Source organism: Rhagoletis pomonella, unplaced genomic scaffold (genome assembly GCF_013731165.1).
Source record: "Rhagoletis pomonella isolate Grant_MI unplaced genomic scaffold, Rhpom_1.0 Rhpom_scaffold_00007, whole genome shotgun sequence".
Lineage (NCBI taxonomy): Eukaryota > Metazoa > Arthropoda > Insecta > Diptera > Tephritidae > Rhagoletis > Rhagoletis pomonella.
In genome coordinates, this window is record NW_023458561.1 from 71,561,848 (window position 1) to 71,574,746 (window position 12,899).

Below are 12,899 nucleotides of genomic sequence, written 5' to 3' on the forward strand. Positions count from 1 at the left end.
TCACCTTATGCCAAAACCTTCAATTCAACACCGTTCCCCCGTGAATGTAAATAAGTTATTCATATTCGTTGTTACACGTAAATAGGGACGTTCCGAACCATCAAAGTATCGATACCTACTTAAATGAGTGGACTCAAATCGCTATTTCGATACTACTTATATGACTAAACCGAATGTATCGATACCTACTCATATCGATAATATTTCATGCAACAAAGTGAAGGTAAATTTTCAGACTTTATCTGTGACATACCTTTTGCGACACCTGAGTGGAAGATCGACCTATCGCGGCAGCCAGTTCGAAAACGCCCTTTATAAGAAAACTTTTCAAAAGCGCCCATTTTCAGAATTTGAGTAAAAAACGGCCTATCTCAGAATACTTTGCAAAAACACCCTATTTCAGAACTCGGTTCAAAAACGCCTATGTCGGCTGCCGAATCAAAAACGCCGTATCTCAAATATTTTCAATATACTTTCAGTTTAGGTAAGGGCGTTTTTGAACCAAATTCTGAAATAGGGCGTTCTTGAAAAGTTTTCTGAGATGGGGCGTTTTCGACCTGGCTGCCGAAATGGCTCGATTTTCTTGTAAAAATATATCCACACTTTAGATTTTGGCGGTGCCATTGCGTAAAGCAAAGTTTCTTCCATCGAAAAAATATGGCCGACCAGAAATGGCACTTGCTAAAATCTATTCGATACAAGTAAGTATTTTTCTTTCGATACCAATTAGGTATCGAAACAACGATTCAAATAAAAAAAGTAGTTGGTATCGAAACAAAAGTATCGAGTTCATACTCGTATTTACTTGTATCGGAAGCTCCCTACACGTAAATGAAAACAATTTTCTGAAGTGTGGAAGAACAATTTTATTAGGTAGTAAATTATAATTCCTATGCAAACCACTCCAATTAGTTGTCTCGAACGCAGTTAACATCGGCTTAAATATTTTAGATCTTCATCGGCTTTCAATGAAGGATTGATGAGTGGCGTGAATTCTAACATTCGTTAATTACTTTCATGTTAATAGGCAATTAATAAGGCGTTCGAGTAGTTCATTAACAGCTTTTGCAATGCGTAGACAGCGGTAAGATTTTGCATATGTGTAGTCATTCAAACAATTATTTTGTTATTCTTAGAAAAAATCACCAGTCGGAGGATATTGATATTAATACTCGTCAACCAACCAACATGTCATATACGCCATTAAATAAGGAGTCAAATAATATGGAAGATTTTCTTCAAATGGAAAACTTGACGCGATTTAATACGCTGGAGAAGAGACCATCACATCGCTTTGAAAATACGATTGAGGCTAAAGTAGAAGAAGGCGATACTTTGCAAGCGTTGGCGCTCCGTTTTCATTGTTCAGTGAGTTAAGACCACATACGAAGGCTGGTTGCAATGTTTGTGTGATACTAAAAATTTAAATTTCTTATAGGTGGCAGATATAAAACGAATAAATAAGATTGACAAAGATAATGAAATTTACGCGAGAAAAGTAGTCAAAATTCCCGTTACTCCACATTCAATATTATTGGAAACTCTACCAATTGTCCACAAAAGTGGAAGCAATAGTCCAAGTCAATGCGAAGATGATACTTTGGTGACAAATATAATGAAAAATCCTTTAGAAGATGCGAGAGTTGTGTTGGGTGAGAAGCTTATTGTAGCATCAGTGAATTCCTCTAGCACCACCAGTCAAGGCACCAATGACATCAACAATGAAATTATCAGTTCAAAATTTATAAGAAAGGCAAACGCTTATACGGAGGAAGGTGAGTGCAAAATTACTCGTTAAATTTTTGGCAGTGTCTGCCCACACGCACCACGGTGACTTTTACCGTAGATCCGCGGTAAAAATTAGCGTAGATCTACCGTAAAATTACGTGGATTATGTGTTGCCGGAGAAGTGGGGCAGAACTTCTTTCGGCATAATAATTTTACCGTGGATCTACGGTAATTTTACCGTGTATGTATATACGGTAATTTTTACCGTGGCGCGTGTAAGTAGACACTCTAAATTTTTATGTAATATTTGTAATACTTATGTACACTGCCGGCAAAAAGTATTGGCACAGCTGCTTTTTTACAATATATGCAACAATTTTTATTGTAATATTTTTCCGACAATTTTTTATAAAAATATGGTTCATCCATTCATTGCTGAATTTTCGCGAGTTTTGCACAAAGTATAGAAATATATTTTTGTGTTTTTTGTTGTGGAATGAACGATATTTTTATAAAAAATCTTCCGAAAAATATTACAATAAAAATTGTGGCATATATTGTAAAAAATCAGCTGTGCCAATACTTTTTCCGGCAGTGTATGTATGTACATATGATTATTTTTGGTTACTAAAAAACGTAAAGAGAGAATGAATGAATGAATGAATGAAGGATTCAATGGCTTTGATTCGATTTTTTTATAAATTCTACGAGTGCTTGAAATTGTTCACATTGTGATGGATCAGATGATATTTGTTGAACGTTCGTGGCGTTCGATCCATCCAAGGAGCCAACGTTACTATCTCCTTACCTCCTTGCACATAATGTCCTTGCACATAAGAACGATCGTCAGAAGGCTCTGTTATGCATACTTGGCATTGCTTGAGAGTTGTCACATAAGGTATCTGTTAAATGAGCTTCGCGTGTAAGCGGTTACCCAACGCACAGCATTACATACGTAAAAGTCTGTTGGTTTTTGATTTCTACGTAAAAATGGTATAGCAGTGCATGCAATGCCAAGTATGCATAACAGAGCCTAGACAGTGCGATGAAAGTGTGTCGCAGTTGAGAAATTTCGCAACTGGATTTAATCGTTTATTATTTTTGTATTTTCACAAAATTGAAAGCAAAATTTAGACTCAATTGAAAGGGAAAAATTGAAAGCAAGTTGCCCATTCAAGTCATAAATAAGAGTGTGTTAATGAAAAAGTGTGAGTGTATTGAAAATTGAAAGGGGAAAATTGAATGTGTAACGTCCCGGTAAACAAATGCGTCAGCGTTGTCTGGCTGTCAAAAAGTTCTCATGCCCATACAATAGTTGCGTTCCAGCAGCAGTACGATTTGCAGTTTTTGCAGGATTTTCTCCGAGAAGCGCTCCAGCAGACAAATTTCCTGTAACAGCAATTTCGTGAGAGTAAAATATGCTACTCTCAGTATGAAAATGCAGGATTTAGTCCGCAGTTTTTCTTCCTGCAAATCGTAAATAACGAACGAAAGAGCTGATGCAATTTATAAGAAATATTTTTAGCAGAATAGAAGCCAATTGTACCAAAATAACGAAATCTTTAGAGAATTAAAGTGTTGTGTGTAAGAATTTTTGCCTGAATAAACAATTCTGTAAACAAATATCTGACATTTATATACCTGAAGGAAAAATGTTTTTTTTTGCGTTCCAGCAGTTTTTCTCAGTTCTTCGACCGTTACTCTCTTTTGTGGGAGTTATTTTGCTTTTTGGCAGTTCTATAGGTTTTAGTCCAAAAATAGCTGGAACTCACCTAATTTACATGAAGCATACCGAAACAACGCAGCGTCAACGCTGAGCGATTGGAAAATCCGATTTGGACAGGGCGTTAGGTGGTGAAGATGGCTGCAGAAAACGGCGAAACTAGTCCTGTTTGCGTCCGCACTATCCAGTACAATCCAGTACTAATTTTACTGGTTTTTACTGGATGGCGTTTTCGTACGCTAAAACTTGCAAGAAACCAGCCAAAGAGAGAGAATTGAGAGAGCAAAAATGACAGCTGAACTTGGTAGCAAGCTGATGGCATGATGCTTAATGCAATTCACATTACCAAAAGAATTGTTTGTGGTGCTTTTAGAGTTGCAATTGACAAAATAAACCTATTTAGATATATAATAAGTTGGGAAATACTATTTTTCTTAGAAAACGGCGTCGGATAATAATAATAAATCAGCTGTTCATAAAACTTGCCACTTCTTGCTGGTTTTGCGTTTTCGTGCTTTCTTGCATATTTATCTCTTTTGCGTTCAAATCACGCAGGGTTGCACGAAAAAAGATTGAATGGCTAAAAATATCAAAATATAATCGCTTTCAACAAAGTTGATCGCCAGCCAGGCATTCAACTTTTTTTCGTGCTACCCTGCGTGAGTTGAAAGTAAAAGTTGAACGCAAAATCGCCTCGTGCGAACACATTTTCACTCTCCGAAATTTGGTTACTAGCAAATTACTGGATATTTTTTGCTGGATAATACGAAAACACAACAACTGTCACTTTCGTATACACACCAACAAACGTCTGTTTATGAATTTTGTTTATCAATTTGAATTTTTGTTTATCAATTAGATCGAACAGCACTTTATACGTTCCACTGTCAAAAGACTATCAAACTTGAGGAAAATCAAAACTACTTTGATTTTGGTCAAACAGCCATCAAACTCGAACATGTCACAGAAAATTTCAACATGCACGCAGTTTGGTCAAACTATTTGACCATGTAAGGTCCCAATAATGTGTTTCAAGCATAAAGAGCGTGTCAGACGTGGCAATATATTTCGATGCAATAAATTTCGGAAAGGCTGTTAAATTGAGAAATCTGTTGCATGAGCAGTCACACCTTGCATGGAAAGTGTCTTTCGAAAGAGGTTTTTATTTCCGAACGGCGAATTGCAGGAAAAATTTCTGAAATCGCTTTTTGGCTGTTCACACAGCGAATGAGTTTCTGGCAATCTTTCTCGATACTAAAATGCAACCATGGGCGGTGGGGTTGTCGTTTGTTTGCTATTTCTTTTGTAAAAGCGAGAAAATATAGGTTATAATTAACATATTTGTCGTGTAAACAATAATTTAACAATTAAGTATATTAAGCAAAATAATATATTTCAAGCATTTTTGATATTTAATTCAACAATATTTTTTATCATTCACGATCAGGGCCACACGGCAACACTCGATTAGTTTGACAGCACTTGCAGAAGAAATAAAAATTGCTAGTACAGCACGAGCAAGTTGAAATATATTTCCGAAATCGATTTTCGCTCTTGCAGTTGCAGTCCCACCTTGCAACTTTTATTTCTGAAACTGATTTCCGAAGGGTGACAGAAAGATCTTTCTGGCTGTTCACACATCGAAATAAAATTTCTCTTTCTCAATTTGACAGCGAATTGCGTGCGAAAGACGGAAATATTGCCACGTCTGACAGGCTCTTAACAGCTGTTATCTCTAGACAAAAATAATAATAAATTTGTCCATCACCTTGTTCGTTTCATTTCCATTTTTCCCATGTTTTCATATGTCTTTCAAAGCTTCCCCTTGGCAATTTACATCGCTGACAGCTCTAATTTCCAAATTGTTTAGTCATTGCTGCCGTATCGAAAATAGGGTTTCATAATTTAACTTAAAATAGTTTTGTGAAAATGCCGGATTATTTGGGAGATGATCAGCGCAAAATTAAAGCTGATGAGACCGAAGAAAAAGAAATAAAATCGCTGGATGAAGGCGATATTGAGCTTTTGAAGACATACGGTCAGAGTCAATACCATAAGGCCATTAAAACCATTGAGGAAGATATCCAGAAAGCTGTGAAGCAAGTAAACGAGCTTACAGGAATTAAAGAGAGTGACACCGGACTAGCACCACCAGCCCTTTGGGACTTAGCAGCTGATAAACAGATATTACAAAATGAGCAACCACTTCAAGTAGCGCGTTGCACAAAAATAATTAATGCCGATTCGGATGATCCGAAATATATCATAAATGTAAAACAATTTGCCAAGTTTGTTGTGGATTTGGCAGATTCAGTAGCGCCAACTGATATTGAGGAGGGCATGCGTGTTGGTGTCGATCGCAACAAGTATCAGATACATATTCCACTGCCTCCAAAAATTGATCCCACTGTCACAATGATGCAGGTAGAAGATAAACCAGACGTAACGTACAGCGATGTGGGAGGCTGCAAGGAACAGATCGAAAAATTACGAGAGGTAGTAGAAACGCCACTTTTGCATCCGGAAAAGTTCGTTAACCTTGGTATTGAGCCTCCAAAAGGAGTGCTGCTTTTTGGTCCTCCTGGAACAGGTAAAACTTTGTGTGCTCGGGCAGTGGCTAATCGTACAGATGCCTGTTTTATACGTGTTATCGGTTCAGAGCTTGTTCAAAAGTATGTGGGCGAGGGCGCGCGTATGGTTCGTGAACTATTCGAAATGGCCAGATCAAAAAAAGCTTGCTTAATATTCTTCGACGAAATTGATGCAATTGGTGGAGCACGTTTCGATGATGGCGCTGGCGGCGACAATGAAGTGCAGCGTACCATGTTGGAGTTAATTAATCAGTTGGATGGATTCGATCCTCGTGGTAACATAAAAGTGCTTATGGCTACCAACAGACCTGATACACTTGATCCTGCACTGATGCGACCTGGGCGTTTGGACCGCAAAGTAGAATTTGGGCTTCCTGACTTGGAGGGGCGCACGCATATTTTTAAAATTCATGCCCGTTCTATGTCTGTAGAGCGTGATATACGTTTCGAATTACTCGCACGTCTTTGTCCAAATTCGACTGGAGCTGAAATCCGTTCGGTATGTACTGAGGCGGGCATGTTTGCAATACGTGCTCGCCGTAAAGTCGCTACAGAAAAGGACTTCTTGGAAGCAGTCAATAAAGTCATTAAGAGCTACGCTAAATTCAGCGCTACTCCACGTTATATGACATATAATTAAACATTAGTATCTAGTATTTTCTTTAATGTACTCTACCAAACAGAACATTCACAAGTTCGTAATAAAACAATAAAGAAATCGTTAAAATCAATTTATTTTATTTAGCAAGGCGAATTCATAAATATTAGGTTTGTTCGTCGAGCAAAAAAACTATGAATTTTTACGAATTATGATCTTTGCCCAAATCGCGTTCGTGCGGAACAAAAAATTATCCTACACTCAAAAATTGTGAGAGCAAAGTGACAGTTCTCTTGAAGAGGAGTTGCAAATTCTTGCTGGAAAAAATTTTGCCCGTAAGAATTTGCAAAAACAAAAATCATGTGAATGTATATGAAATTTACCGTTATACGGGAAGCGGGAGTAATTTTAGTCTGATTTGAAACAATTTCAATGAATTGCTTTTCCGTACGAAGGTTATGAACAGTGTTGCATTGCACTAATCAATTTTAAATTTTAACAGTGTGATAAATTTTAAAATTATTGGTGAAACTGGGTTCTAGATCACTGCTGGGCACTGCCTTGCCCACGGGTAAAGCTCTTAAGCTTTCTATACATTTTTTTTGTAGGCGCATGCAGAGTAAGAGCTCTCTCTGCCCATCGCTGGTCTAGATTGACAAATAGTATTGAAAATATTAGGTTTGTTTGTTAGGTCGGTGTTATGCAGACAAACTTTTGTTTGCCAAATTAAATGGCGGCTGCTTAGTTTGCTCGGAGGTGGTTATGTCGAGTTTGGCACAGGGTTGCATGTTCATTATGGTTTTCATGGCTATTGCCAACACGAAATGAGAATTTCAGATGTACATAACGCGCAAAATTTAAAATTTTTGTATATGACAACACCGATTTTGCTGCAGTTTGACCAAACAAAATTAGTTTGCTGTGAGAGTCGCCAAACTCGCTCTCTCCGAGTTTGCTGCAACAACAATTGCACGCAGTTTGCCAAACAAAATTTGTGCATAACACCGACCTTAGAAAATCCAGCCAGAATTATCCAACATTCAAAATATCAGAGAGTAAGAAAAAATTCCCCCAAATTCTCTCTCACGTTGAGAAACTTGCTAATTTCTGCATGAACGCAAATTTGCAAGTTTCCCTGCCAGCTGGTGTCCACGGTTGCATCTCAAACATAACACATTTTTATAGAATTTTTAAAATTCTTTCAGATGGACAAAAAACAGGATAGACATGTATATTCCTTGTTCTGACTTTCTTTAACATACATTTCCATTTCTTTATGGTACTAGCGGTCGGGTTTCTTTAATCGACTCTGGTTGCAATTGCATTCCCATTGCGAATCATGTTAATTTTTTTTGTTCAGCGGAGTACAGTTCAAATCATTGGAATTACCTAAATTAATTATATTAACAAGTATTTTTCTTCCTTTTTTCATAAAAACTCGCTCATCTTTATAGATTTTTTAATTTAACGAACTTATTTATTAAAATTATCGTCGACAAAAATGCAACCATTTGCCACAATCATATGTTTTTCGTGATTGTAAATTCTTGCTGCCTAAATTTTTTCCAGCAAGAATTCGCAACTTCTCTCCAAAAGAACTGTCACTTTGCGCTCTCAGTTTTTAAGTGATGGATAATTTTTTGGTCTGCACGAACGCGATTTGGGCAGAAATAAAGATAATTCGTACAACTTCGTGCAATTTTTTTTGCTCGACGAACAAACCTATTGGCAAATTACTCTCTCACGAGTGTCAAAAATGTGGCAAAACCTGCCAAAAGTGCCCAGAGCGTGATTAACGCAAAAATCCACATTTCGTGCCCGGAATCAACAAATCAGCTATTTCACTTGTTTTTGTTTTTGCGATTGACAAGTACGGAAAACAATTAAAAGGTGTATTCGCGTATCCTTCCAGCAGATAACTCTCAAGAGCGAAATTCAAATGAATTTTATCGGTTCTCTCTCAAAGAGAGAAATGTTTGCAAAAGTACGCGAACGCAAAACTAGCAAAAAGTTGCAAGTTAGAGTTTGCCTAAAGCAATTTGTTAAGCAAAAGTAAGTAAATGAGGGTATACGTGCAGAATACGTACATTTCTCTGATTGAAAAAATTTATATTGGGATCGATACGGGTCTTAGTCCTGATTATAACGGTATTTTTATTTTTTTTTTGAGGCGGAAATAATAACTACTGGTATTATTGGAGGTCGAAAAATCAATTTTTGAATTTCTTTTAAGTGGAATAACTAAAAAACTACTGCATTAATTTAAAATATTTTGATTTCGTTTGAAAGGTATTAAAAATATGGCTTTTTTTTTAATATGCATATGTTTTACTTTTTTTGTAAGGCATATGAGAAAAATGAGTTTTTATAAAAAACATGATAAAGTTAAAAACAAAGTAATTTTTATTATTAAATCACGTTATTGACAACCTAAAAAAATTAGCTAATCACATAAAGGAGAAAATAAGCTTTCATTAGATCTATATATTTGCACTTACTTGCATTTACTTATGTTATGTTATGTTATGTTATGTTATGTTTACATATTACTTACTTATGTTATTTTACTTATGTTAATGAAGTGATTTTTAAAGAAAAAAATACATTTGTTAACAAGAAAAAAGAATTGTATAAAAACTTGTTTTCCAAAAATTTTTTTCAATAAAGAATAACAATTATTGTATGTCAAAAGAGAGGTACTTCCAAGGCGAATTCATATAAAGTGGTAACGATTCAACAAATACAACAATTACTTGTATTTTGTTTTTGCTTTTAGCTGGTCATTGTCAAATTTCAGCTATTCTTCTACGAATGAAAAAGGGCGACAGAAAATGCAAACTCACGTTTTCACTCACTCACTAGCAAAATATAAAATTTTGACAATCAATCGCTACTCACAGCTGATTAAACAACACCACCTTATATAAATTCGCCTTGGGTACTTCTATTACCTTTCTAACGACATACAAATCTTTGAAATATCATCAATGGTTTACGAGGTATTTAAAGTTTAAAAAGTCAAGTTTTTGACCAGTTGACAGTTAAACAAAACTAAAATTTTTTTTCCACCAAAAAAAAAAAAAAAATTGTTGTATTCTCTATAAATTCCTCTATAGAACCCACTACTTTTTTTTTTTAGAAATGTGCGTCTACTGCACTTGTTCCTAAATGAGTATTTGCTTTCTACCAAAACATTTGCAGTCCTAATAAGTTATTTGATTGGTAACCTCAATAGAGCTTCTTGTTCCCATTTACGTATGTATGTATTTATAACAACTCATAATAAATGTTAATTTAAGCACTTGTTAATTTTAGGAGTTTAGATGAATACCACTAATACTTAATTTCAAACAATTTCATTATTATTTTTTTCAGACTCCATCCATGGCACTGAAAATGACTCAGCAGCACTGCTGGAAGACATACTCAATGATGATTTTGCTGAGACTCACGTGCGTCCTATACGCGGTCCTTCTTTGAGTACTCTACTCTGGTCTGGTTCGGATGGGGATATGACATGGGTGTGTTTATTTATCGTTATTTTGGCATTGTGCTTTGCCATACCATTGGTAGTTGTGATTTTTTGGACACATCCTCACAGCAGCGGAAGCAATCACAACAATCATGCAACAACAGCGATGTGACACAATTGATTCGATGTGAATGGCAAACATTTTTATTTCAAAATTCTATTCTTTATTTTATTTAAATGCTCACTTACAAATATGGTTAAGGAATTATTTGAAAGACCAAAAAACTAAGAGCACAGGTAAACAATTATGCATTGTGATCTTTTGCACACATTTTCAGAGTAGTGAATATGGAAACCGTATAGGAGTAGTCGAGAAGCTAAATAACAATTTAAAATATGATGTACCATTAAATAACCATGTAAGAAGAAAGAAAGAGTTGTAAAGTTCGAAAGTGCCTTCTCTCTTTAAGGGGAAATCTTCAATACCTATGTATCTTTTAATATAAAAATGTGTCTGGGCGTAATTTAGTTTTCTTGTCACCTATTTGTTACAAATTCCGTTAAAATATTATGGGATTGTTCGTTTTATAAATTTTTAAAATTATAAATAACATATGCATAGCTACATACATACATATGTATGTATGTATGTATGTAGTATACATATGTATTGGGAAGTTGAAAAACTTGACGCGCGATTTGCTAGAAAGAAAACGATGTATTCGGCAATTCTGTAATTAAATTACTTGATTCTCGTGACAATTTTGTAAGTGTTTTTTTTATCGAAACCATTTAGATTTAAATCAAACAGAATTTGTAAATAAATATCTTCCAAAGCTGTGTGTGATATACATACAGACATACTATGTACATATGTATACGTAAAAAAGTAATTGAATGATAAAAAACGAATTTTATAAATAAAAACCAATTTTTACAAAAGTTATTTAATTTTAGATAATTTTTATCGAGCCAATTGTTTTTGTCACACCAATTTTTGAGTTTTTGTAAGCAAAATTGCAAAAACTATAATAAGCAAAAATAAGTTCCCCCTGTAAATTCAATACCAGATTATAAAACTGGGAATTGCTTCTACCTATAACTCAAAAACGCCCTATATCAGCATATTTTCAATACATTTTGAAGTGAGATAGGGCGTTTTTGAACCGAATTTTGAGATAGGGTGTTTTTCAATTAAATTCTGAAATAGGGCGTTCTTGAAAAGTTTTTTGAGATAGAGCGTTTTCGAACTGGCTGCTGAGATATGTCGATCTTCGACTCAGCCATCGATATGCAGGTACAGGCAGTTTCAAATGTTAGTGTACATTTTGTTCTAGTCTATTTATTATTCATAATTATTTTCATGAACTATTTTTTTCATTAACTATTTATAAAAATACATGTAGTTCATTCTATAATATAAACCATATAAATCAAAAGTTTGATCTTTATATAAAAATCATAAAAATTAAAAACATTTGTATCAAAATTTCAAAATGTTTATTCAGAATTTCTACAAAATTTTGGAGTATGCAGTTTTGTAGCTCATTCAATTTTAGTAAAACAATATGCAAGTTTCAAGTCACTAAAAATTACCGTTGGCTTTTTATATTTTTTGTGGAGGGTGTTTGCGCGTTTTCTTCTATAAATTTCCTATTAGCCCGGTCAAGTAACATTTTCAAGGTTGCAAGAAAATGGGGTACGAATGTCACGAATACCACTGATAAATGAAATGTGAAAAGTCCTCAAACTAATTTTTACCATTTTTCAGTTAAACGGTAAGATTTATCATAAAAATAGGTTAGACAGATTATGCAATTATCTCTAAAAACCGTTTTGTTCGTAAAGATCATAATTTCTGGGATACAACGACTCGATCGCCATCCATATTGGAATAATTTATTTAACTTGTGAAATACATTGAATTAAAGTTAATTTTTTAAAAGCTGCACTGAGCCAAAAGCACAATGGTTTTTTTTTAACCAAGTTATTGTTTGGTTTTTTCATGGTTAATACACCGATCAAGGCGAATTAATATAAGGTGATAGCAGGAGTACAAATACCAAAAATTTGCATGTATTTTGTTTTTGCTTTGACGGCGTCAATGTCAAAATCAGTAAGAGTGTGTGTAGAAATTCAAATAAAATTTTTCAATTTGACATCAGAAATACATGCACAAAATCAGCTGATCGAGTGCGAATTCCGTCAGCGAAACACATAATTCTTATTTTTTTTCTGTTTTTGATTTTTCTTAATTACGAAAAAGCATCTGTGAAGTGCAGAACCAAATTAAACGGCGAAGAAAATTGATTCGAGTTGAACGTTTAAAGACACATTTATAAAGCGGCTGTGGCTGAGTGTGTAGAGATGCTTGCTGTTATTTGCAAACTTTCCGAAGATGCCGGTTTAATTCCCGTCAGAGACAACGTGTTAAAATGACAATAAACATTTTTGTTTTGTATCTCCGAATTATGAAAAAGCATCTGTGAAGTGCAGAGCATAAGCGTATTCAAACGGAAAAATCAACAGCCAAAAGTTTGGTGAATGTAGACAAAAGTGTGGTTAATATTACCAAATCATTGTTGAAAATATCAAACAAAGCATTGTCAATACTAACCAAAAGGGTTCTGCAATTTACTTCTGAGTGAATTTCAACCCCTGTCAATTTGAATTCAAAGCGAATTTGACTCAATTTCACTCGGAAGTGAATTACAGAACCTGCCTGATTGATTCCTTGTCAAGTTTGAATTTGGTAATATTAACCAATTTTTGGTTGATTTTTTCTCA

At 34.8% G+C, this 12,899-nt stretch overlaps 2 protein-coding genes across 3 annotated transcripts; both read left to right on the forward strand.

The window, feature by feature from the left end:
- The first annotated feature begins 781 nt into the window (after positions 1 to 781).
- LOC118743526 (lysM and putative peptidoglycan-binding domain-containing protein 4) lies at positions 782 to 10,757 on the forward strand. Of its 2 annotated transcripts, none has more exons than XM_036476260.1 (5): positions 782 to 873; positions 952 to 1,084; positions 1,137 to 1,368; positions 1,439 to 1,775; positions 10,016 to 10,757. In XM_036476260.1, the coding sequence occupies exons 2-5, from the start codon at positions 1,071 to 1,073 to the stop codon at positions 10,282 to 10,284; spliced, it is 852 nt and encodes a 283-aa protein (XP_036332153.1). In that variant the 5' UTR covers positions 782 to 873; positions 952 to 1,070; the 3' UTR covers positions 10,285 to 10,757. The 2 variants fall into 2 exon arrangements, with proteins under 2 accessions (XP_036332153.1, XP_036332154.1); XM_036476261.1 differs by lacking the exon at positions 10,016 to 10,757 and adding an exon at positions 4,311 to 4,749.
- Positions 5,257 to 6,773, forward strand: LOC118743525 (26S proteasome regulatory subunit 7). The gene has a single exon (XM_036476259.1). The coding sequence runs from the start codon at positions 5,381 to 5,383 to the stop codon at positions 6,680 to 6,682; it is 1,302 nt and encodes a 433-aa protein (XP_036332152.1). The 5' UTR covers positions 5,257 to 5,380; the 3' UTR covers positions 6,683 to 6,773.
- Positions 10,758 to 12,899: the final 2,142 nt, after the last annotated feature.

Excerpts from the sequence above, each read along its gene's own strand:
- LOC118743525 (XM_036476259.1), top strand. The coding sequence starts at position 5,381 with ATGCCGGATTATTTGGGAGATGATCAGCGCAAAATTAAAGCTGATGAG.
- LOC118743526 (XM_036476260.1), top strand. Across the intron at positions 1,369-1,438 it reads CGCTCCGTTTTCATTGTTCA|GTGGCAGATATAAAACGAAT; the intron begins GTGAGTTAAGAC and ends AATTTCTTATAG. Across the intron at positions 1,776-10,015 it reads AAACGCTTATACGGAGGAAG|ACTCCATCCATGGCACTGAA; the intron begins GTGAGTGCAAAA and ends TATTTTTTTCAG.